This window comes from Anastrepha obliqua, chromosome 5, assembly GCF_027943255.1.
Source record: "Anastrepha obliqua isolate idAnaObli1 chromosome 5, idAnaObli1_1.0, whole genome shotgun sequence".
Classification (NCBI taxonomy): domain Eukaryota; kingdom Metazoa; phylum Arthropoda; class Insecta; order Diptera; family Tephritidae; genus Anastrepha; species Anastrepha obliqua.
Window position 1 is genome coordinate 98,216,429 of NC_072896.1, and position 22,627 is coordinate 98,239,055.

Sequence of the window (22,627 nt, forward strand, 5' to 3'; positions counted from 1 at the left end):
GCACTCTCAATAAAATATTTACCGTTTATTGGTACTCAAAATATAATGTACTGTAATCAGGAATATTAAATCATTTATGCACTCAATAAATTTTTTCAGTTTTGGCTTATCTTCCTTTCCTCAGAAAAATAAAAGGCCACAGCAAGGAGACTTGCAATGCAGCGATATATGGCAGTATCCATTTCTACACGATTAAGGATTTCTAAGATTGAGTGCACCAGAAATGTCCAGAAATACTCCTAGAGCATGCTTCTCTATTCCAAAGCTTTTTCAGCATTAAAGATCAGATGAATAATATTTTATAAAATATTATATTTCTTAGACTACTTCGGTTATTGTTTTTGCAGCTTACTTTACATTATTTCACACATTAATAATCAAGGCATCTTGAAAATAAGGCAAAAAAAATATTTCAATCACTTATGTTTTATTTATATTAGTTAAAAAGTTATTCAAACAAAAAAAAAAAAAAGAAGAAACAATGGGATGAATAATTTTGCGTCAGCTTGCAGGTAGGTAATTTCCCAAAACAGTTGAGCTGACTATACCTTAGGTAACTGAAATTACTCTTCACTTAATAGCCTAGACAGAAGCTGGCGTTATTCGGCATTATCTCAGGAGTTCAGTGCAACTAAAACGGACTGACAACGGGACTTAATTATCATAATTTAAGTGGATTAAGTGGCAGACCAGTAGATACATTTCCGAAAAATTACAGTTAATATATTTTGTGATTGAAAAATAATGAAAGTTTTAAATAGAAGAACAAGAAAGACTGAATACCATCATTGTGGTATGAAGGATATAGTCTAGACGCAATGCCTCTTCGCACTAACACGATCGAAATTAAATTAAATATTTTAAAATTTGAAGTAGCAATTTAAGAATTGTTTTAAATAAATCATTTCCTTTTTATGGAATTTGGGCAGCTAATACTCGTATTTGCCGCCTGTGATCTATCTTTTAATGACGTAATTATCCAATAAACAAGTCAGGTGTTCACTAATCCGCGTGACTGCCGTCTGTCATACTACATTTTTTATCAGAACTGAACTCTAGAAACTAATCTGATAGAAATCAAATTGAAAGCTCTCGGTATAAGAGTTTTGACTTATTTTAAGTAACAGAGATGATATTTATTGCGTTCTGATAACGACGGCTATAGCACGTCAGAGCTCAGCTCTTCAAAGGGTGTTTCAATCTCTTTACTTCGCAAACTTGATTTTTGGTCATGCTCGTTATGAAAACACTCGCTATTGCCTGCCAAGGGGCGAACGCTATTAGAAAACATGAAGAAAAATAATTTTGGTGTTGCACGGAGATTTGAACCAACGTACTCCGAATTCCGAATGATAGTCACGCACCCACCCATACAGCTACGGCGGCCTTAATATACGACATCTAATAACTAAAAAAAAAAAAATTGCTACGACGAGGAATGTCTTGCTGCCGCAGAAAGAAAAGATGCCGCGCTGCGATCGGGCGCAACGCGAGCCATGTGGGATCGCTACCGAGAGCTAAGAAAAGAAGAGAGGCCGAAATACGTGAGTACGAGGAGCTTGAGATGCTGGCCAATAGACACAATACCAGAATATTGTACCAGAAAGTTCGTCGGCTTACAGAAGGTTTTAAGACCGGGGCGTTTTCCTGTAAGAACAAAGACGGCGATCTGGTGACTGACATCCAGAGCATACATAAATTATAGAGGGAACATTTCTCGAGTATGTTAAATAGTGATAGCTGCGCATGTCACAGAGGATGTGAAGATCCCGATACCCCAAATCGTCGACGACGGAATTGACGTTCCGCTACCCGACCATGACGAGGTGAGAATAGCGATAACGCGGCTAAAGAACAACAAAGCCGCGGGCGCCGACGGACTGCCGGCTGGGCTACTCAAACATGGCGGCGAGGCGTTGATAAGGTGTATGCATCAGCTTCTATGCAAAATATGGTCGGATGAAAGCATGCATCCCGATTGGAATTTAAGTGTGCTCTGCCCAATGCGTAAGAAGGGTGATCCTGCAATCTGTGCCAATTAACGCGGGATTGGTCTTCTAAATGTCGCCTATAAGGTTCTAGCGAGCGTATTGTGTGAAAGGCTGAAGCTCACCGTCAACCAACTGGTTGGACTTTATCAGTGTGGCTTTAGACCTGGAAAGTCTACCATCGACCGAATGTTCACAATACGCCAAATCTTGGAAAAGGCCCATGAAAGGAGAACCGACACACACCATCTTTTTGTCGACTTCAAAGCTGCATTCGACAGTACGAAAAGGAGTTTCCTATATGCCGCGATGTCTGAATTTAGTATCCCCGCAAGACTAATACGGCTATGCAAGACGAAGTTGCGGAACACCAGCAGCGGCGTCAGAATTGGGAAAGACCTCTCCGAGCCGTTTGATACCAAACGAGGTCTCAGACAGGGTGACTTGCTGTCATGTGACTTCTTTAACCTGATGTGATGGTATTAGTAGTTTTTAACTGTTATGTCTTTTTTTGTCAATGACTTGAAATTAACTATAGCTTATGCAAAGGAAAATATGTGTTTAAAATTCACATATTTTCTTTTATGCCAATTCCAAGCAAGAAAATGTGGGGCGGCTTTCTCGACAAGTTCTTTTTATATTTCCACAAATATAATCTACATTTGCGTGGATGTACGCTGTTAAATCCCTCACTTCGCAGCTTATGAAAATGTCACAGATTGCATTAAAATAAAATTCAGTAAAATGGAAAACGCAAAATGATAAATTGGCACAAGCGAAACAGTCAAAAGCCCCGCCGCCGTAATTATTCAAAGAGCGCATTTCGCTCTTTAGTAGACAGAAAAAGCATTGTGCTAGCCACATTGGCAGAGTTGTTGGTGGCAATTGTGGCGGCCAACTAATTTGACAAAGCGGATTCGTTTTGTGGCAAATTGACAACGGCTTAATGAATTTGGAATGCAGAAAAGGCGGAAATTCATATTTGATAAAGAGGTTTGGCGCGTTCGAATTAAATGATAATTCCCCGAAAGAAGTGGGAATTTTAGAAATTTACAGCAGCCATGACAAATTCCAATGGTTCGAAGGAAGTTTTCTTCAAAAGCGATTGGAATGCTGAATATTTAGATTGGGTTGAAGTGATAGCCATAGTTGGTCATGGTGTAATTGAGTAATTGGGTTAAATGAACGAATAATTATAAATAAAAAAAATAAATAATAATTGGTGTGTACACTTCTGTTAAGTGTTTGGCCGAGCTCTTCCTCATATATGTAGTGTCCGTCTTGATGTTGTTCCACAAATGGAGGGACCTAAAGTTTTAGGCCGACTTTGAACAGCAAATGGTTTTTTATTTTTATTACTAATTATTTTTTAATTACTAATTAAGAATTACTTAATAGGAAATCGAATTTATTTATTTAAAAAAAAAGTCAATAAACTACAAAGCTTCTTACTATGATCGTAAGTACGCCTATTGATCCCTGATTGACGCCAAGTAGAACCATAGAACTCATAATCGAAGAGAAAGCGTGTAGGTCGTCGACGTAAAGTAAGAATCTTCTTCTAATTCTTGATTCGTGCGGTTTTGGCCGAGTTTAAAGATCGCGCCAGTCGTTTCTTTCTCGTGCTAACCGGCGCCAGTTGGACACACCAAGTGAAGTCAAGTTCTTCTCCACATTAATTTTCCAACACAGAGAAGGTCTTTCTCTTCCACTGCTACCACCAGTTGGTACCGCATCGAATACTTTCAGAGCCGGACTATTTGTATCCATTCGGACGACATGAACTAGGGAACGAAGCGGCTGGATCTTTATTTGCTGTGCTATGTTTATGTCGTCGTAAAGCTCATACAGCTCATCGTTCCATCGCCTGCGATATTCGCCGTTGCCAATGTGCAAAGGTCCAAAAATCTTACGCAGAATCTTTCTCTCAAACACTCAAAGTGACGCCTCATCGGATGTTGTCATCGTCCACGCTTCTGCGCCATACGTTAGGACGGGCATGATGAGAGTCTTGTAGAGTGTTAGTTTTGTTCGTTGAGAGAGGATTTTACTGCTCAATTGCCTACTTAGTCCAAAGTAGCACTTGTTGGTAAGAGAGATTCTACGTTGGATTTCAAGGCTGACATTGTTATCGGTGTTAATGCTGGTTCCTAAATAAATGAAATCTCTTACAACCAGAAATCATAACTGTCAATAGTGACATGGGTGCTGATACTCGAGTGCACAGACTATTTGTGTGATGATGTCAATATGATCGGCATATGCTAACAATTGTACGCTCGTTAAAAAATATTGTGCCTGAGTTATTAAGTTCTGTGGCTCGCACGATCTTTTTAAAGAAGTTACACGACAGCGAGTCACCCTAACTGAAACCTCGTTTGGTATCAGACGGCTCGGAGAGGCCCTTTCCAATTCTGATGGTGCTGCTGATATTTAGGAGCGTGATTTTGCAAAACCGTATTGAGACATCGCGGCATATAGGCTACTCCTTTTTGTACTCTCAAAAGCAGCCTTAAAATTGACAAAAAAATAGTGTGTCTCGATTTTCCTTTCATAGATCCTTTCCAAGATTTAGTGTATTGTGGATATCTGATGTGGTGGATGCTCCAGGTCTAAAGCCACTCTGATAAGGTCTAATCAATTGGTTGATGATGGGCTTCAGCCTTTCACACAATACGCTCGCTAGAGCCTTATAGGCGGCATTTAGAAGACTGATCCTGCAATAATTGGCACAGATTGCAGAATCACCCTTCTTATGGATTGGGCAGAGCATACTTAAAGTCCAATCGCAAGGCAGGCCTGCAGCTGACCATATTTTGCATAGGAGCTGATGCATGCACCTTACCTGCTCCTCGCCGCCATGTTTGAATAGCTCAGCTGGCAGTCCGTCGGCTCTCGCGGCTTTGTTGTTCTTTATCCGCGTTATCGCTATTCTCATCTCGTCGTGGTTGGGTGGCGGAAGGACAGTTCCGTCGTCAACGATTGGGGTATCGGTTCATCTCTACATTCTCAGTGGCACGCACGGCTGTCACTATTTAATCAGTTCAAGAAGTGGTCCATCTATAAATTAATTCCACCGTCTTTGTTCTTACACGAAAGTGCCCCGGTCTCGAAACCTTCTGTAAGTCGTCGAAGTTTGTTGTATAATTTTCGGATGTTTTTCCTGTTGGCCGGCATTTGAAGCTCCTCGCACTTACGTGTTTCAGTCTCTCGTTTTTCCTTCTGATTATACAGACAGCATCCATAAAGGATTCTCGTACATTCTCACATATTTATTTTCTCTATGAGTTGGAGAAAAAAAAGTCAATTACTCTAAATTTCTTTTGTTTTTATTGGAATTCATATTTTTTTCATCTATTAATAATCACAATTTGCCTTGTACCTAGCAGCGTATTCGTAGGTACTCGTACCCATATGAGCACATAAACATTTACATACTAATTTACATACATTTTTATTGGATTTGATTGGTTTATCATTGTCATGATTTATGCACATAGGCATACAAATATTAATTGCAGCTAACAAAGAGTAACAACAAGGGTAATAAAAAGTAACAAACCTCAAGCTTCCTCTCCTCCTCTATTAAAGTAATAAATATTTTGATAAATAAGTATTTGAGTAGATATATAAATAAGTAGCGCACTTTTTAAATGTGACAAATATGTTAACATCGACTTTTTTAAGCCCATTTACAGGTATTTTTTAATATAATTAGCAACATCATCAAAAACTGTACTTCGTTAGGAGCCTCGTTGGGTTAACTGAGTGTTCAAGCCTCCACTTCTGCCTCGGCTTCCTGGGCTTTGCGGCTAGGCTGCAAGGACAAAATAAATAAAGAATATTTTAATGAAATCCAATCCAATCCAATATATGTATGTATTGGGTTGGGGAATAAGTTCCTGGCGTTTTTATATTTTCTTTTATTTTACAACGATTTGTTTGTTGTTTTTCTAAAGAGTAAGAATTCATTCGATACAGCCCTTTTTGCTCTAGTAAACTATGTATATTTTATTTTTGATTAATATTTTATTAGTTTAAGGCTTAGAAATTGAATACCCTGGAGGCAAGATTCAACATTTTCGACACCTCCTATTCTTTGCTTTTTTTTAGGTCAAAAAGCTGCCGAAGCAGCTAGGGACATTTGCGACGTTTATGGAGATGATGTCAGAGTACGGAAATGGTTTGCAAAGTTCAAAAATGGCGACTTTGATGTTGATGACAGGTTCCGCAGCGGAAGATCTTCTGAATTCGATGCAGAACGTCTCAAATCACTTTTGAAGGAGAACGGTCGCCAAACCAGTCGTGAATTGGACCAAAACACGATCTGCGATCATAAAACGATTCTCAGTCACTTTTATTCAGTGGAATTTACCGAAAGATTGGGAATCTGCGTGCCTCACGAGCACAAAGAAAAACACAAAGGAAGTCGCTTTCGAATTTCTTCTCAGCATCTCTCCAGCCATCCAGCAAAACGCGGTCATAAACTGAGCTTTTTATACCGAATCGTTACGGGAGATGAGATATGGTATCTATAAATCAATATGAAGCAAATATAGGAGTGGGTGACTCCTAAAAAGACCTGATCGTCATAGTTAAACCACACTCCTTCACGACAACGCCAGGCCCCATTTTGCACAAGTCGTCAAAGTTGCACTCCAAGAGCTCGGACCTTGCGCTGACCGATTACCATCTTTTCCGCTCCCTGAAGCAAACCGACCACCCAATGCGTTTTCGGTTCGCTTCATGGGCTTGGGATCGACTTGAAGAAGATGAAGACTTTTACCGAAAAATCATCTTTTCGGATGAAGCTCATTTCCATCTCGGCGGGTATGTTAACAAGCAAAATTGCCGCATTTGGGTCTCAGGAAACCCGCACGCACTCGAAGAAAAGCCGATACATTCACAACGAGTCACTGTTTGGAGCGGATTTTGGTCGAGAGGCATCATTGGTCCATCTTTCTTCGAAAATGAGCGAGGAGCCTCCGTAACCCTCAATGGAGAGCGTTACCGGGCCATGTTGAACGAATTGTTGTTCCGAGAAATTGAAAAGGAGGATATTGGAGGCATTCGGTTCCAAAAAGATGGCGCTACTTGCCACACAGCGAATGCTACGATCAATCTTTTGCGCACTGTCTTCGAAGATCGCATTGTTAGCCGAAATTCTGATATCGTTTGGCCGCCTCGGAGCTGCGATTTGACGCCGTTGGATTATTATCTTTGGGGTGCCGTCAAAGACCAGTGTTATGCCAACAAACCAGTAACAATTGATGCACTGAAGATCAACATACGCGGTGTCATAGCTGAAATACAGCCGCATACAATGGAAAATGTGTTGAAAAATTGGACCGATCGTATGGGATGGTGCATGGCTAGCCGAGGCAACCATATGAATGAAGTTGTGTTCCATCATTAATCGGAAGGATTGTACTTCAAAATAAAAAAAAAACAATTTGGAAAAATATTGAGTAGTTTCTTTTTTATAGCATTTTTAATTCCGTAAAGTTATATGGCGGAACTTTAATTAAACCATCCAGTAGGATTTCCTGTTAGAACGAGGCGTATTTCAATCGTGGTTGAGATCCAGAGCAAGCTTAAGTCATGAAGGGAACATCTATCCCACATACTGAGTGGTGATAGGTGGTGAAATGAAGACGTCGAACCTCCGATCATTGGGGCTGCAACTGCCAGTCCATTATCAAACCATGCTGAATTGTGAATATCTATAATGTGGCTAAAAGGCGACAAAGCCGCGGAAGCCGACGGACTACCGGCCGGGTAATTCAAATACACCGGTGAAGAGCTAGCATATTTTGCTCTCATGCAAAATACAGTCCAGGAGGGCGATCCTGCGATCTGCACCAACTGTCACGCAGAGGCTGCAGCCCACCATCAACTAACTGATCGGACCTTATCAGTCCGGCTTCAAACCACAGAAAATCAACCAACGACTCCAATTATCATATGTAAAGTCCTGGAAATACCGGGAATGGAGAATCAAAACATACTATCCCTTGGTCGATGTTAAAGCCGCTTCCGAAAGAACGAATAATAATTCCTTATATGGCGCAATGCCTGACTACGGCTATGTAAAATGGCGTTGCGTAATACCAGCAACTCGTCAGAACTATTGAGGAACTTTCACAGTTACTTGATACCGAAAAAGTTTTGGGACTCGGTTAACCTTTATCGTGTGACTTATTTAGACGGACGTGGGGAAAAATTGTAGAGCTAAATCCCGCAGGCACCACATTTTATAAGAGCATACAATTATTGGCGTATACTGATGATATTGACATCATCAATCTTAAGAACTGCGACTTCAGTTCTGCCTTTCCTAAGTTGGATAACGAAATGAAGCAAATGGGTCTAGTGCTGAATTAGGACAAGAAGAAGTAACTTCTGTTATCAGGAAAGCACTTAGCGTGCCCGCGTTACTGTTGACAGTTACAATTTTGAAGTTATAAGATATTTCGTTTATTTGGAAACCAAGTTTAGCACCTATAATACTGTCAAGCTTCAAGTCTACTGAAGAGCCTTTCTTCCGCAGGGTACACATTATAAGCCTCTCGCCATGTCTAACCTATTATGTGGCGCAGTGGCTTGGACTCTGATGAACGGCCCTCGCAGTGCCCGAATGAAAGATTTTTGGATCTTTGGTGACGGCGAATGCCGTATACGATTGAAAAGTGAGCTGTTGGCCCTTTTTGGGCCTTGTAGAGTTCGTATTGATGTTGTTCCACAAACGGAGGGCGACTCCGAAAAGCAAATAATTTGTTATGAGGAGCTTTTTTATGGGAGAAACACACTCGGAGGTTTGCCATTGCCAGCCGAGTGGCGACCGCTATTAGAAAAATATTTTTTTCCTTCATTTTGGTGTTTCATCGAGATTCGCGACTATGTTCTCTCCGAATTCTGAATGGTAGTCACGCCCAAACCCATTCGGCTACAGCAGCCGCTGAATATATGTACATAAGTACCTACATAGGGCAGCAAATAAACTCCCAGTAGTTCTGGGGGCTAGGTCATACCGACCGAATGGGTGCAAACGCTCCGGCTCTGGAAGTATTCGTTGCGCTATCAGCTGGTGGTAGCAAAGAAAACGGAAGGTCTCCTTATGTTGGAAGTATTAGATGAAGATGAATGATGATGTTGTTGTTAAATATTTTTGACTGTTTGTTGCATCGAATGGCGTCGGAAAGTTACCAATGATCATTAAAGAAAGAGAGCAAGCAATACACGGCCTATATAAAGTCGGGTCGATAACTCAAGTACGGATAAAAAATTAGCATTAAAAACAATATTATAAATTTACCTTTGGATGCATGAGAATGAATGGTAGTTCGGCGCATAGTTCGCCTCCCAAAGCACCCAAGAACAACTTGACCTTAACGGCATAAGAAACAATGATGCCAAAAGCATCGCGTGCATCCTGACTGGCAATGCTGAAAAGGAAATTAAATGTTGAGTAGGATTTATAAGAAATATTAAATATTTAGTTATTAAAAGAAAATAATAATAATGCATACAATATTCTCTCCTTCTTTCCAAAACTTACAGTGTGGTGGATGCCAGTGAGGTTTCCTTGCGTTTGACGTCTCCCTCGACAGCGATGCCTGCACGATCGCAATTAGCCGCTAAAGTTGGCACCAAATACATAACCTTTTGCAAGCTGGAACCCGGATTTAGCGGACAACCCTCACTTGTCTCCACGAATGCAATCGTATTGCGGAATTGCCCATTCTGGAAGAGAACCACATCCACGCCCTGCTGCACCATGGTCTTGATCTTCTTCACCACCTTATTCGAGTTGTTGCGTACGCAAATATTCACAGCGATTTTCTCGCTATGATGATACAGTTGCTTGTCTAGCGTGACCTCAAGCTCAAGCTCACCGGGTGAGAGCAGGAAATCTTTGCGCACCACTGTGCATGGCTGTATGCCAGGCTTAGTGGGTGCATACTGTACTTTGCGTATACCCAAATTAATGGTGCTGCGACGATGCGAACGATCACAATCGCTGTCACCAGTAAACACCTTCACAAAATATTGCACACCACAAGGTTGAGTATCGTCATTGGCTTTCTGTTGTAAAACAACGGAGGCTGGTGAACTGGGTGGCAAGTCCATAATGAATGGGAAGGCATTCGAGCCGAGTTTCTTCAACAAACGTTCCTGCATTTTCGTTAGTTGAATGTCGACCTTTTGTTGAGGATGGACCTCCTGTGAAACGAGTGTTAACTCCTTTTGGAAACGTAAACCGATCATTTCGTCATCCTCGCGTCCATAACGAAAGTTACAGATGAGTTGCACGAAGACCTTGCGATTTTGTCGCACATATTCATCGTCCAGAACGATGATGCCATCTGGAATAGGAAGGATTAGTTTTAATTTTAAGGGCTTTTAGTATTTTGCGAGAATTTGAAGATACGTGTAGCCGTAGTAGTTTTATGCATTAAGGGGAAATATATATTCTTAGATTTATCAAATAACAGAAGCGGCTGAAACGCACCACTTGAGATGCCACTTCAATAAATTAAACGCGAATTTTTGTTTTCTTTTATGTTTAATGAATATTTTAAGCTGAAATGCCGCAACATAGCTAGAACTACAAACATAGCAACCAGCTGTTTTGATCAAATATATGGGCATCACTGTAGACGATTTGAGTTGGCGCGCCGTAGTGCCATATCCATAACCGTAGATGCTGTACATTTGTTTTGATATTTGAGATAAAAATTTGATTATTAGAAATGAACGTCGAAGAACGAATTGACTTAGTGTGAAAATATACATGGCTTTAGGCCAAAATACAAAATGTTGTCATTAAATCTACTTCGATATCAGCTGTTTATGGTAAGCTGATCGCCAAATACTGTAATGCTGCGACTATGACGTTATGACTACGGTACCATTATTCCATCTTGCTTTAGGAGATGCTTTAGGTTAAAGCTCCTATGAGCAACATTTTTCCGAAACTGAAGAAATGTCACACTTCACACGATATAAACACACTTTTTCTTGCTTTTAGGGCTACGCTCCTTCAACAGATGGTAGAAAAATTTTTGAGTAGCGTATTTTTCGGCAAATTTTTCTGGATGAAGCGCCATTTCGTTTACAAAACTATTACACTGTGCTCAGGTATTGAATTTTCTTTTTTGGACAAACGTTTTGATAGCTAAACTTATTTAGTTTTGACCTTCGAATTTCAGTGGTATCCTCCGTTTTATCAGATCGGAGATAACCGTATTTCGGAATGGGCTTTGGGTCACTGAAAGCGCAGTTAAAGACAAGCTCGCATCACACAAATGTTAAAGTGATTCGATCTTGATGATTTTCAGAAAAAAATTTAAGTAATATAAAAAAGACAGGACAAAATTTAGTAGCACAGCTTTAAAACTAAGGAATTTATTTAAAAAAGTTAAAATAACCAAAAACAAAAAATGTATATAAAAAATTAAAAAACAAAAACGCATTAAAATTTATTATAATACTTTTTATAATTAAAACGCTCTATCGGAAGATTTATATTTTTTTGAAAATGGCATCGTACGTCAGACAAGTAATAAAGAGCATAATGATCAAAATAAAGATCTAGATGACTCAAAATACCTTAAGAGATCCCCACGAGTCAAAACACCTTTTTTAATTTAGTAAAAAAATTATTCAAAACCAAGTTGGATGATTCATTTTGCGCCACCTTGCCTTAAGATTTAAATGGTTTACAAAATAAGGTTGTTTCTAAATGAGCTCACAGCGGGCCAAAGTCAAATTTCTAAATACTGTTATCTCGAAAACTGGATTCCAACTGACAAAATGGATTCCAACTGTAAAAATATCTAAATAACTCTAGTTCACAGAAAAAACAAAAAATAAAAAAAATATTACCAGACCATCCAAATCCTATGTAAAATCGGTTGCTGAGTCCAAAAATCCACATACATTTTTTCCGTGTTTTCTTTTAGCATTCAAGATAAATTCATAAAAATGTTTAATATCTGTAGAATCCGTTAACTGATCAAAACATGCAGTTTCAATGATCTGGTTCTATGGCCACATTTTCTTAACTTATTTCATAATCTGCGCTGGGTGATCGGCACTCATGCCGAGAAGTTTGGAATTCCGTTCAACCCCTATTGTAGAAACTGTGGGGATCTTGCAGAGAAAGAGACTGTTGAACACTTTCTCTGCAAATGGCCGGCTCTGGCGGCTAGACGCTTGAGACTATTTAGCGTGCGCTTTGGGGATGGCTTGAGGATATTCTCCAGCCGAGGAATCTAGCCTACATTAACAGCACTGGATGGCTGTAGATGGTTTCTCTTCCCTAATTTTTTTCGTAGGTAGTTTTCGCTTGAAGTGTATCTGTGGTACTCTTGCCATCTAACTTACCTACCTTGTTAATCTGTATAATTAAAGAACTTTTGATTATTTGAGAACAACGTTGCAGTGCGCTTTGCGGCTATGTTCTTCTGCGTTTTTCGAGGAACCACACAGTGGGTGTGGTAACTTACAGAGTTTAATACCAATTGACTTAAAAACTTGTTAAATTTTTTGTAAGTAAATTTTCAACAGAATTATATGCGATGTTCTATTAGTAAGCTAACAAAATTTTATACGTTTTATAATTTTTTTAAATAACTTTTTTTTAGCACACAAAAAAATGAGAATCCAATTGCTGTTGTTTGCCTAAACATTTTTTTTAAATAGCTGTACTGAAATAAAATAAAATAAATGAAGCGTACAGTTTTATTAAGTATAGGTATATTTGGCCGAGCTCCTCCTCCTATCTGTGGTGTGCGTCTTGATGTTGTTCCACAAATGGAGGGACCTACAGTTTCAAGCCGACTCCAAACGGCAGATATTTTTATGAGGAGCTTTTTCATGGCAGAAATACACTCGGCTTGCCGTTGCCTGCGGAGGGACGACCGCTATTAGAAAAACATTTTTTCAATCACTCGTTTCAGATAAAAATTACGGATCTTATCACGCACAGAGTGCACGAAGGGCTGCACCGAAACTGCCTTTGTCTTGGCACTAAACAAAAAGATATATTGAAAGTTCTACGCTCAATAGTTTTGTCGTTTTAGAGTAAAACAAAATTCGACTTACGCAGACATTAAAAAAATTTAAGCGGGTGCACCTCAAGCCAGCATTCTTGGACCAGTACAATATTTACTCTACATAGCAGACTTTCCAGTTTTTACTACCAACAGAGTAGCCACATTTCCTACGTATTTTAGCTGAATGTTACAACCACTGGTAGATGAAATTATAACGTGAGCAAGAGAGCAAATCTGTACGCAGATTTGACACCACAAACAAGAACATTACTTATATCCCGGTAAAAATATCCTTCATTACAGTACCCTATACTAATACTACGAAATATGATACCTAGGAATGACATTGGAGGCGAAGTTAAAATGGAAGGAACTTGTCAAAATAAAAGCTAACGAAACTGACATAAAATCAAAAAAAAAAGTTTGAATGGTTGATTGGCAGAAACTGGCAATACAAAACAAATTACTTATTTACAATCCAGTTTTAAAGCCAGTATGAGCATATGGCATGCAATTATGGGAATGTACCGCATCCTCGAACATTGAGAGAACAAAACAAGGTGCTCAGAGGCATGGCAAATGCCCCTTGGTTTATGAAGAATACCGATCTGCACAAGGATCTGTCAGTGAAAAAAGTTACGCTTATTATCTGTCTTTGCTAAAAAGTAGGAAAAAAGGCTGGACGAGCCCATAAACCCGGAAGCTTCAGCACAACCAAGCCTTAGAGAGGCTTAGTGGCCAACTCGTCATAGTTATGTTGTAAATTTAAATTGTTTGCAACTCATTAATTAGTTATAGCGAAAAATATTACTTGCTAGCCTTGCTAGGTGTAATACTATAAAATTTTAACCTTTTCTTGCTTTTGTTAGGTTAAGTTGAAGCGGTTGTCCTGTGGGACAGACTCAGGCTTATAGCCCATTTTGATGCCGCGTGGGCAGTTTTCCCTATTTCTCCTAAAACCAGTGTGTGTTTTTCATAAATTTTCGAATACCTCCTATTTCTGCAGAACTGAGATCTTCCAATTCGTTAAAAAATTGTCTGTCCAGAATAGCAAATCTTCGTCTGGATAGAGCAGAACAATGGCACAGAAGGTGCAAGAGTGTCTCTTCGTCATCAAGACAACTTTTACAGAAGTCATGTGCTTGCACACCCATCCTTAGGGCGTGCCTACCGATTAGGATATGCCACGTTATAACTAAAATCAGTCTGTTAAGACTGTGTTTATTTTGGCTTAACAGAGATTCTGTGCGTTTAGCATTTAGAGTCGGGCACAGTTGACGGGCGATTTTGTAGGTGGCTTCATTACGCCATATTTCGTTAGCTTTCTTTACAATTTCTTCAAGGATGAAGCTTTCATGTTTGTAAGAGTATCCCTATGTCATTATCTATGTACTCATCAGTCAATTAAGTGCCGAGTCTTGTTAGTTCATCGGCTCTACAGGTAACCTATGTTACCTTTAGGTGAAATGACTCAGCCATCTCGTTAAGAGATGTGCGGCATTTCATGGCTACCTTGGAGGTTGTCGACTGTTTTGTGAGGGATTTTATCGCCACCTGGCTGCCAGTGAAAATGTATGTAGATGTCATTTCCAGATATCGCCTCACACTGTACCAGTATCGCGGGTTTTATTACTGCCATCAGTTCAGCCTGAAAGACACTACAGTAGTCGGGAAACTGAAGGAGATTCCCAGATCCTCGGAGTATACACCTACGACCACCCTGTCCTCGAGCTTTGAGCCGTCTGTGCCTACTTGGATAGACTCGCACTGTCTTCGGGATATAAAGGGTCTTCCAATAACAGGTGTTATTTTGAATGCAACGCTATTTCGGTCGATGTCACTTCTGAAGCTGTCATTTTTTGATATTCGACCAGTAGAAACTACGCTATTAATAAAAATGGAACAATACACTTTAAACAACGCATTGGAATTAATAAAATTCACTATAAAAATGACAGAGACGGTTCGTAAAACTCGAACATTTTTGGGGCATCGTGAAGCACCTTGTCGAACCGCAATACAGAAATGGATGAACAAATTCGAGCTGTTGCGACATGTTAGTGATGTGAAGAATAAAATCGGTGCACGTAGCTCCAGTTAGCATAAGAACTCAAGCCGGCCGATCATCAACAACGTTGTGTCTTTGCTGATTGGGTCGTTGAAATGCATGAAAAAGATCCGGAATTCCATCGAAAAATCATCTTGAATTATAAGGCCCATTTCCACCTTGGTGGCTTCGTCAACAAGCTAAATTGTCGGATCTGGGGCTCATAAAATCCAAAAGTTATTGTTGGAAAGCCTCTCTATCCTCAACGTGTGACTGTTTGGTGCGGTTTACGGTCCGGCGGAGTCATTGGACCTTACTTTTTCGATTGGATTGCTCTATCGAGAGATGATTAACGATTTTTTATGGCCGGAATTGGATGGTTTTGATCTGGACAACGTTTATTATCAACAATACGGCGCTACGTGCCACACAAGCAACGAAACCATAGATCTTTTATCAAAATAACACCTCTTATTGGAAAACCTTTTATATTATTTGAAAATCGTATTCCCTATTCCTCCATTTAGTGCTTCCTAATGAAGGAAAAGAAGGAAAAAAACTAGCGCTAGTTATAGCTTAAAATATGAATTACTTTGATATTTTTATTTAATAATTTGTTTTTTTAGTTTTTAGAAGTTTTTACATAAAAAAATGTTTTCGTAAAATTTTTCCAGAACATTTTTTTTTCATACCATATCAGTTAAGTCCCACTACTTTTCACATACTTTACTAGTTTAAAATTCATTCCACACTACGAATAAATAAATATGTACTTTTACAAAATATCATGAATTCAATCTCCATTTATAAAGACCTACAGCTCTTTAAATATCTAATTTTTCTATTTTGCTTCAACTGCAGCAGACGTTCAGGATCCACCGAAATATTTCACATTCATAGCTCAACCAAAACCTCAAATGATTAATGACTCCTAGGCGGTGCATATACTCGTACACATGCATGCTTACATAAATACTTGGTAGTCAAAAAATGAAAATTTATTAGCACACATCCATACACGCAGACTTACTCACCAACTGGCTCTACCACCGTTATGGAGTCGACGAATTCACGCTTGTTCATATACAAGGTGATCATGTTGTTGGGTGAGACCTTCTTAAAGACCTTAAAGTTGACAACCATTTTGGCGGCTGTTTTTTACTTTTTTTACTACTTAGTTTACACACAAAAAAATTACTCGGAAATTAAACTAAATGAATTATATTTTTTAAATCGAAATTTGCCGCGCAAATCGCGTTTTGCTTGAGTAGAAGAAAACTTGTTTGCAACACTCAATGACGCGTTCACACGCACTCTAGCAGCTAATGGCGTTCAAAACGACACTCTTGTTTTTGTTCATCTAACGGACGCTTGAAACGACAATTTCCTAGTGGCGCGTTGCACGTCTGCGACGATTTTAAATTAACCAACGTTCGCAAGGCGACCTTTATAGCGGGCGTTGTTAGTTGACAGGCTTTGACTCTTATTGAATTAGCGTACGAATAACTTCGTCGGCTGGACAATACGAAATTTTCGCATTGTTTACCAAGCACATACAAATTCAACACCTATACTAGCATACACACACATGCACACATACTTGCATACATTTAGGGGTGCACTTAGCTAAATTTTTAGGGCTTCAGCGACAGTGCTGACCGCCACAATTGCTGTCACTGCAGTCGGGTCAGTTTGACTGAAATTGATTTTGTCACTTACGAATTCCTACAAACGTCTGCGTACATGTGTATGTGCGTATGCATGTGCACGACTTAGTCAGTGTGAGAGTGAGAAGTGCATTGTGCGGTCTTTGGCTTGAGGCATACCTCGTGGGTTGTAGTCTATATGAGCGAATTTAAGTACATAGCTGTAATTACGATTGCTCTTGTGCTTAGCCATATCAGTCTTCAGAGTTATTTAAATTTTTACTTTAATGTAGCAGAATGAGTAAAAAACTGTGGTAGATTTTAAAGAATTGTGGTGAATTTTTTTTTTGACGGATTTGGAAAAGCATACATAAGTGGACTTAAATAGTAGTAACGGAAAAAAAAATAAACATTTGTGAATGGTTTGTCGTCAATTTAAGTGACACCATATATACCATTGTTTGTTGTTGAAAATATATAAGAAATCAAAAATAATCAATATCAAATGTACGCATGTTTTACGTGCCTTTTGACTGAAAAATTCTCTATTGCTCTACTTGAGCCTCTAAAAGCTAAGATACATTTCAGTGCATCAAATGCGTGCAACTATTTGGTGTGATATTTTGTAGCTGCGGTATTAAAGATATTTCTAAAGTATTCTCCTTCTAAAGTTAAAATATCAACTGCTTTGCGGTTAACGCACGTAAAAGCGGCCAAAATTCAAACCTTCAACTGTTTTCATTGAAAAGAAGTATTAAAGGGCCTTTGAGGCGAAACATCTGAAGTCAGGTAGAAAAAATTTCAATATGGTGCACGCGAGTTTTGAAAAACTATGAGAACTTTATGAAATTATGAGTTTTAATGATTTTAGGTGCACCGTTTGAAAATCCGAAGTCAGAGAGCTCACGTCTCACAAAATGTATTTTCAAGTACAAGCAAAAAAAAATTACATACATTTTATGGACCCTTTTGTGTGCATTTCCTTGCCTCTCATTAACAATTTAGATTTTGGAAGAAAAAATAATTTAAAATTTTTGGAGGTGTAATATATGACACCTTTGCCTCTTTTAAAAAATTTAAATTTATAAAAAAATTGTAATTAAAAGTACTTCACATGTAATATTTTCTTAATCACAGGGAAAATTGACTAACATTTTCTCTATCTCATGTAGATTACCATACGCTGCGCATACATTTATATAACAATCGATTTTGGTCACTCATGCTTACTTTTTGGCCCACTGTATAAGGGATGCAGCAAGTTAAAAATTCAGTTGTGAACGTACTCTGGTTTTACCAAACATAAATATATGGCTACCTGACAAGTAAGCCGTCCAACAACTGATCTGTTGTAGAACAAATTTGATAATCGGAAATTTGTGATTTCTGTTTTCTTACACTGAGCGCTGGTGTGCCATTGGCTATCCAGAAACAAATGAGGTATGTAAACGGAGTATTTTTTGCGCTTTTGCTGAAATACATAGCTACTGAACTGTGAAGAGAGGAGCCACAAAAGGAACCGCTGACAGAATCGGATGAGGTAAATTTAAATAAAGTTACATTCTACAATCATTTCACTTCTTTTAATAAAGCAAAAATTGTTGGAAAAATGTTATCGCTATTTATATTTAACATTTTCAGCACAAAACCAATCGCTGACCTAGCCTTTATTTATTTAATTACGTTACTCAATAAATTTAGGTAACTTAAAAACCCGTATTACGCACCCTCTATTGATTTGGTTATATATTGGTCATATTGTGTAAAGTATATTTAAAAAGTAGCCATTAGACCATTTGAAACACCCTTTATTTATTTAATTAAATTTCTAAATTAGGTAGGGTATCCTTTAAAAACTATCAAAAATATTGTTAAATTTCTAAATAAATGCAGGTAACTTGTAAAATCAATAAAAAACATAGATCGCTATTTTTATAGCAAATTTAAAAATAAACGGGCCAATAACTCACCATTTATTTATAAGGTGCAGTTACAAAATAAATGGAGGGTATCTCCGAAAACCATTAGAAAATATTGATCTCTATTTAAGCATATTTAGAGAAACAAAACCGGTCGACGGCTCACCCTTTATTTATTATATGAAATTTATTTACTATATGAAAATAAAGTGACTTATAAAAACTTTGCAAAACTATGCAAAAATATTGGTTGCTTTTAATTTAAAACATTTTCAAAAACCAATAAACTAATAAGCCTTTATTGGATAAATTACTAAATAAATCGAGGTAACTTGTAGAAACCAATACAAAATTTGGTTTTTTTCATGATTGAATTATTAAAGTTTTGCTCACTAGTGACATTCGATTTTTGACACTCCCTTACAAAAGGTTGTATTTAAGAAGGTGAATAAAGTGGAAAATATTATATTGAATCCTTTTTGGTAAAAATGGTAGCAAAAAAGTATTTTCTTACTTAAATTGAAAGAAACTGCGAACGGTTTAAAAAATATATTTTAATTGATATTTAGATATAGATAATGGTACAAATAGAAGTTATTAGCCTAATATACGCCAAGTCTAATATTAAATCAAAAAATTATTTCACTTAATACAATATTTTATTTTTTGAACAAATTTTTAAATTTAAAATCGATTGCGAGGTAGCGAAGTTTCGCCAATATGAGACTTTTTTGTTAAAAATAAATAAATAATTGGCTCGTACAATTCTGTTAAGTGTTTAGCCGAGATCCTCCTCTTATTTGTAACGCGCGTCTTGATGTTATTCCATAAATGGAAAGATCTACAGTTTTATGTGGAGCTTTTTCATGCTGGTACTGTGCTTTGCTCCTCTGGACACTTCATCGATCCATGGGAATCATTGGAAACAAGTTCCGTCAATCCCAACTTTTTTATAATGAGGTCTGAAATGTTATCGATTGCGTCGGGACCATCCAATTATTCTCCCTGTCGTAACTCTTTGGGAAATGCTAGCTTTTTGCAAAACATGAACTCTGTCTAAATCACCACATCATCTTCTTCTATATATATAAAAATGAAATGATGTTCGTTTGTCCGCATTTTTTTGGGCCGATACGAGGCCAATTTTATTCGTTCTTTTTTCATATTATAGGGATCCACTAGGGGAAGGTTTTTAGCAAAAAAAATTTTGTTTTAAATATTTTCTTCATATAAAAAAAAGAAAAAATCAAAATATTGTCCAAAACAAAACTTGCTCGATTGTTAGATTAAAGTAAGTTTCGAATCGACATTCATTTTATGTGTACAACTTTTTTTGAATTTTTTGTATTTGTATTGTGATACAGAAATGTATTGTATACAGAAATTTCAAATGATTCGAATGAAAATTTTTTTTTTTTTTTATTTCTTCCATAAAATATTACACCTGTCGTTAGACAATAAGTAATTTGATTTACAAAAAGATGGAATGAGAGTGATATTGAAGGGCCAATGCCCCCAAGCTCATTTAGAAGAAATATATACATATTATTTAAAAACAAATGGTTAACAAACAATGATATATACGATTAGTTGACAATTGATTACAAGGATTTTCCAAGATCTGTTGGTGTTTGACGGTTAAGCCGACTTTGGGTAGATTTTTCTTTATTTGGTAGTCTTCTCATCATAGGATTTGTATGCGTTTATAGTCTACTAGCGTACCCTCGCCCGCTTCGCTAGACGATAAATTCAATGATTTGCTGATAGAGAATAAAATTAATACGAAACAAAGCAAATTCTTTGATACAATTTCATTCGAACTTTATTGTAACACTTTTTGGTAGACAACGTTTTTGGTTTTTTCAGCTTTCGCGTGAATAATGACGATGGTTTGCCAACTCGTGAGCAAGCTACATACAATTGTCCATGAGAAAAAATTGGGTATTCTAAATTAATACCGCATATTTGTAGAGACTGTCCTTGCGCCTTATTAATTCTCATAGCGAAGGCAAGGCGAATAGGGAACTGCAAACGTTTGAAATCGAATGGTAAATCCGCCGGAATCAGTGGAATTCAGGGTATCAAAATGTCTTCTCCTTTGTACTTCCCTTTCAAAATTGTTGCTTCGATAACGTTACCCATTAGCTTCTTCACAGCGAGTCTGGTACCGTTGCAAAGTCGGGGCACATTACTATTGCGCAGCATAATAATCGGTGCTCCAATTTTTAATCGTAAATTATGAGGTGGTAAGCCTGGCAAATCGAGTGAGTTTAAGAATTCAGTTGGATAATTTACGACCTCATCTTGATCAGTAATAGTGTCCATTGACTTATACGCAACTATGTCACCAGGTATTTGATCTAAAATAGCTGAATTTATATCATTGACGTCCTTATTTTTCCCAGCTAAAATTGCTCTTTCGCTGAGTCAATCATGGTTTTTGTAATATTGAACTATGTTTGGAAATACACTCTGTATCAATGCCTCTTTAGACTGTGCAAAAGTGCAGAAATTGTTAGGCAATGTTATCATTCCTGTTGTTTTTGAAAAAAGGTTTATTTTTTTGGTTAAAAAGTGTTTTTTGAAGTTTTGAAAAACACTTCGCTCTAACAAATTTCTTCTCAGTTAATTGCTGAAAATTAAATATTTTGAAAAAACTATTTTTTTTAATTTAACGTTTTTGAGAAAATTTTGTTCTTGAAAAAATTTCATACTATTGTAAAAGTTTAAATTGATTTGTTAAAAAAGATTTTTTTCCGCTTTGAAAAACACCCCCTCGAAAAAATGAATTCTCTATTAATAGTGGAATATGAAATGCTTTGAAAACAACATTTTTTTTTTTAAATTTTGTTTGGTTTTCAGAAAATTTTGTTTTGAAAAAATTTCATACCCTTGAAAAAGTTTTATTTTATTTTATTTGTTTAAAATTTTTGAATTTTTTTTTTTTTGTAATTTTATAAAAACACCTCTTCGAAGAAATTTCTTTTATCTTTTTGAGGAAAATTTGGTTTTGAAAAAATGTCATGCTTTCGAAATTTTTTTATTTTACTTTATTTCTTCAAAATTTTTGAAAACAATTTTTTTATATTATAATTTTCGAAAAACACCCCTTTGAAAAAATGTTTTCTATGTGTCATAGTGGTATTCCATTAACTTTTAGGATTATAGTCAAATACTTACAAATATCTACGCTTTCACAAATAGCAACAATAAACAAATTTCCTCAAAACCAAAAAATTGTATGTTGTGTATGTTCTTATTACTTTTTTTCTAAAAAAATTCTAAACAAACAACGTAATAAATTTAGAATTTTGTGTTCACGAAAAAACAGTATTGTTTTTATTGTATTAACTGAAAACCAAAATGTTGCAAAAAATCAAAACAAAACTAAATTATTTTTTTGTGTTCATTTGGTCCATATGTTCCATAAAAAGTTGATATGGTAAATAATATGCAGGGTCTGATACACGCAAATTTCCATTGACCATTATAGTGACAAAATTATCGATCACCAATTCCAACAGGATTTCAAAATCAGAGTTGGAATGAGTTGTTGTGTGGTGTACTTCTGAAAAAAATGAGAAATAAACAAAATAAATCTAAAAATTCGAATTCTAACTTTATCTTGTGTATGTTCTTATTACCTTTGAATTTTTCCAATGAAGCACCATTCATTTTAAATTTTCCAAGAATTTTTTTTATCATTTCGCGTTTCTTTCCTTTTTCATTCGACTCCAACATTTGTTCATAGCCGAAAACATCGTTTGCAAACGCATTCATTTCCATATAGAATTGGTCAAAGAAAGCATTGCTCAATTGAATTGAAACATTATTTTCATAAATACTTAGGACCTTAACTAATGCACCTTGGTACATACCTAACGCAGATATTCATCGCGACCTTGACATCGATACTATTGATGAAACAATACAAAGCGCTAGCAGAAGACACATAAATAGACTATTA

The 22,627-nt window shown here is 37.1% G+C and overlaps 1 protein-coding gene across 1 annotated transcript; it reads right to left on the reverse strand.

Annotated features, from left to right (window-relative positions):
- Window positions 1-5,299: 5,299 nt before the first annotated feature.
- LOC129248622 (phosrestin-2) lies at window positions 5,300-16,533 on the reverse strand. Its single transcript, XM_054888244.1, has 4 exons — window positions 16,130-16,533; window positions 9,547-10,354; window positions 9,304-9,433; window positions 5,300-5,805 (listed from the first exon to the last, which is right to left on the reverse strand). Exons 1-4 carry the CDS (start codon window positions 16,236-16,238, stop codon window positions 5,761-5,763), a joined length of 1,092 nt encoding a protein of 363 aa, XP_054744219.1. The 5' UTR covers window positions 16,239-16,533; the 3' UTR covers window positions 5,300-5,760.
- Window positions 16,534-22,627: the final 6,094 nt, after the last annotated feature.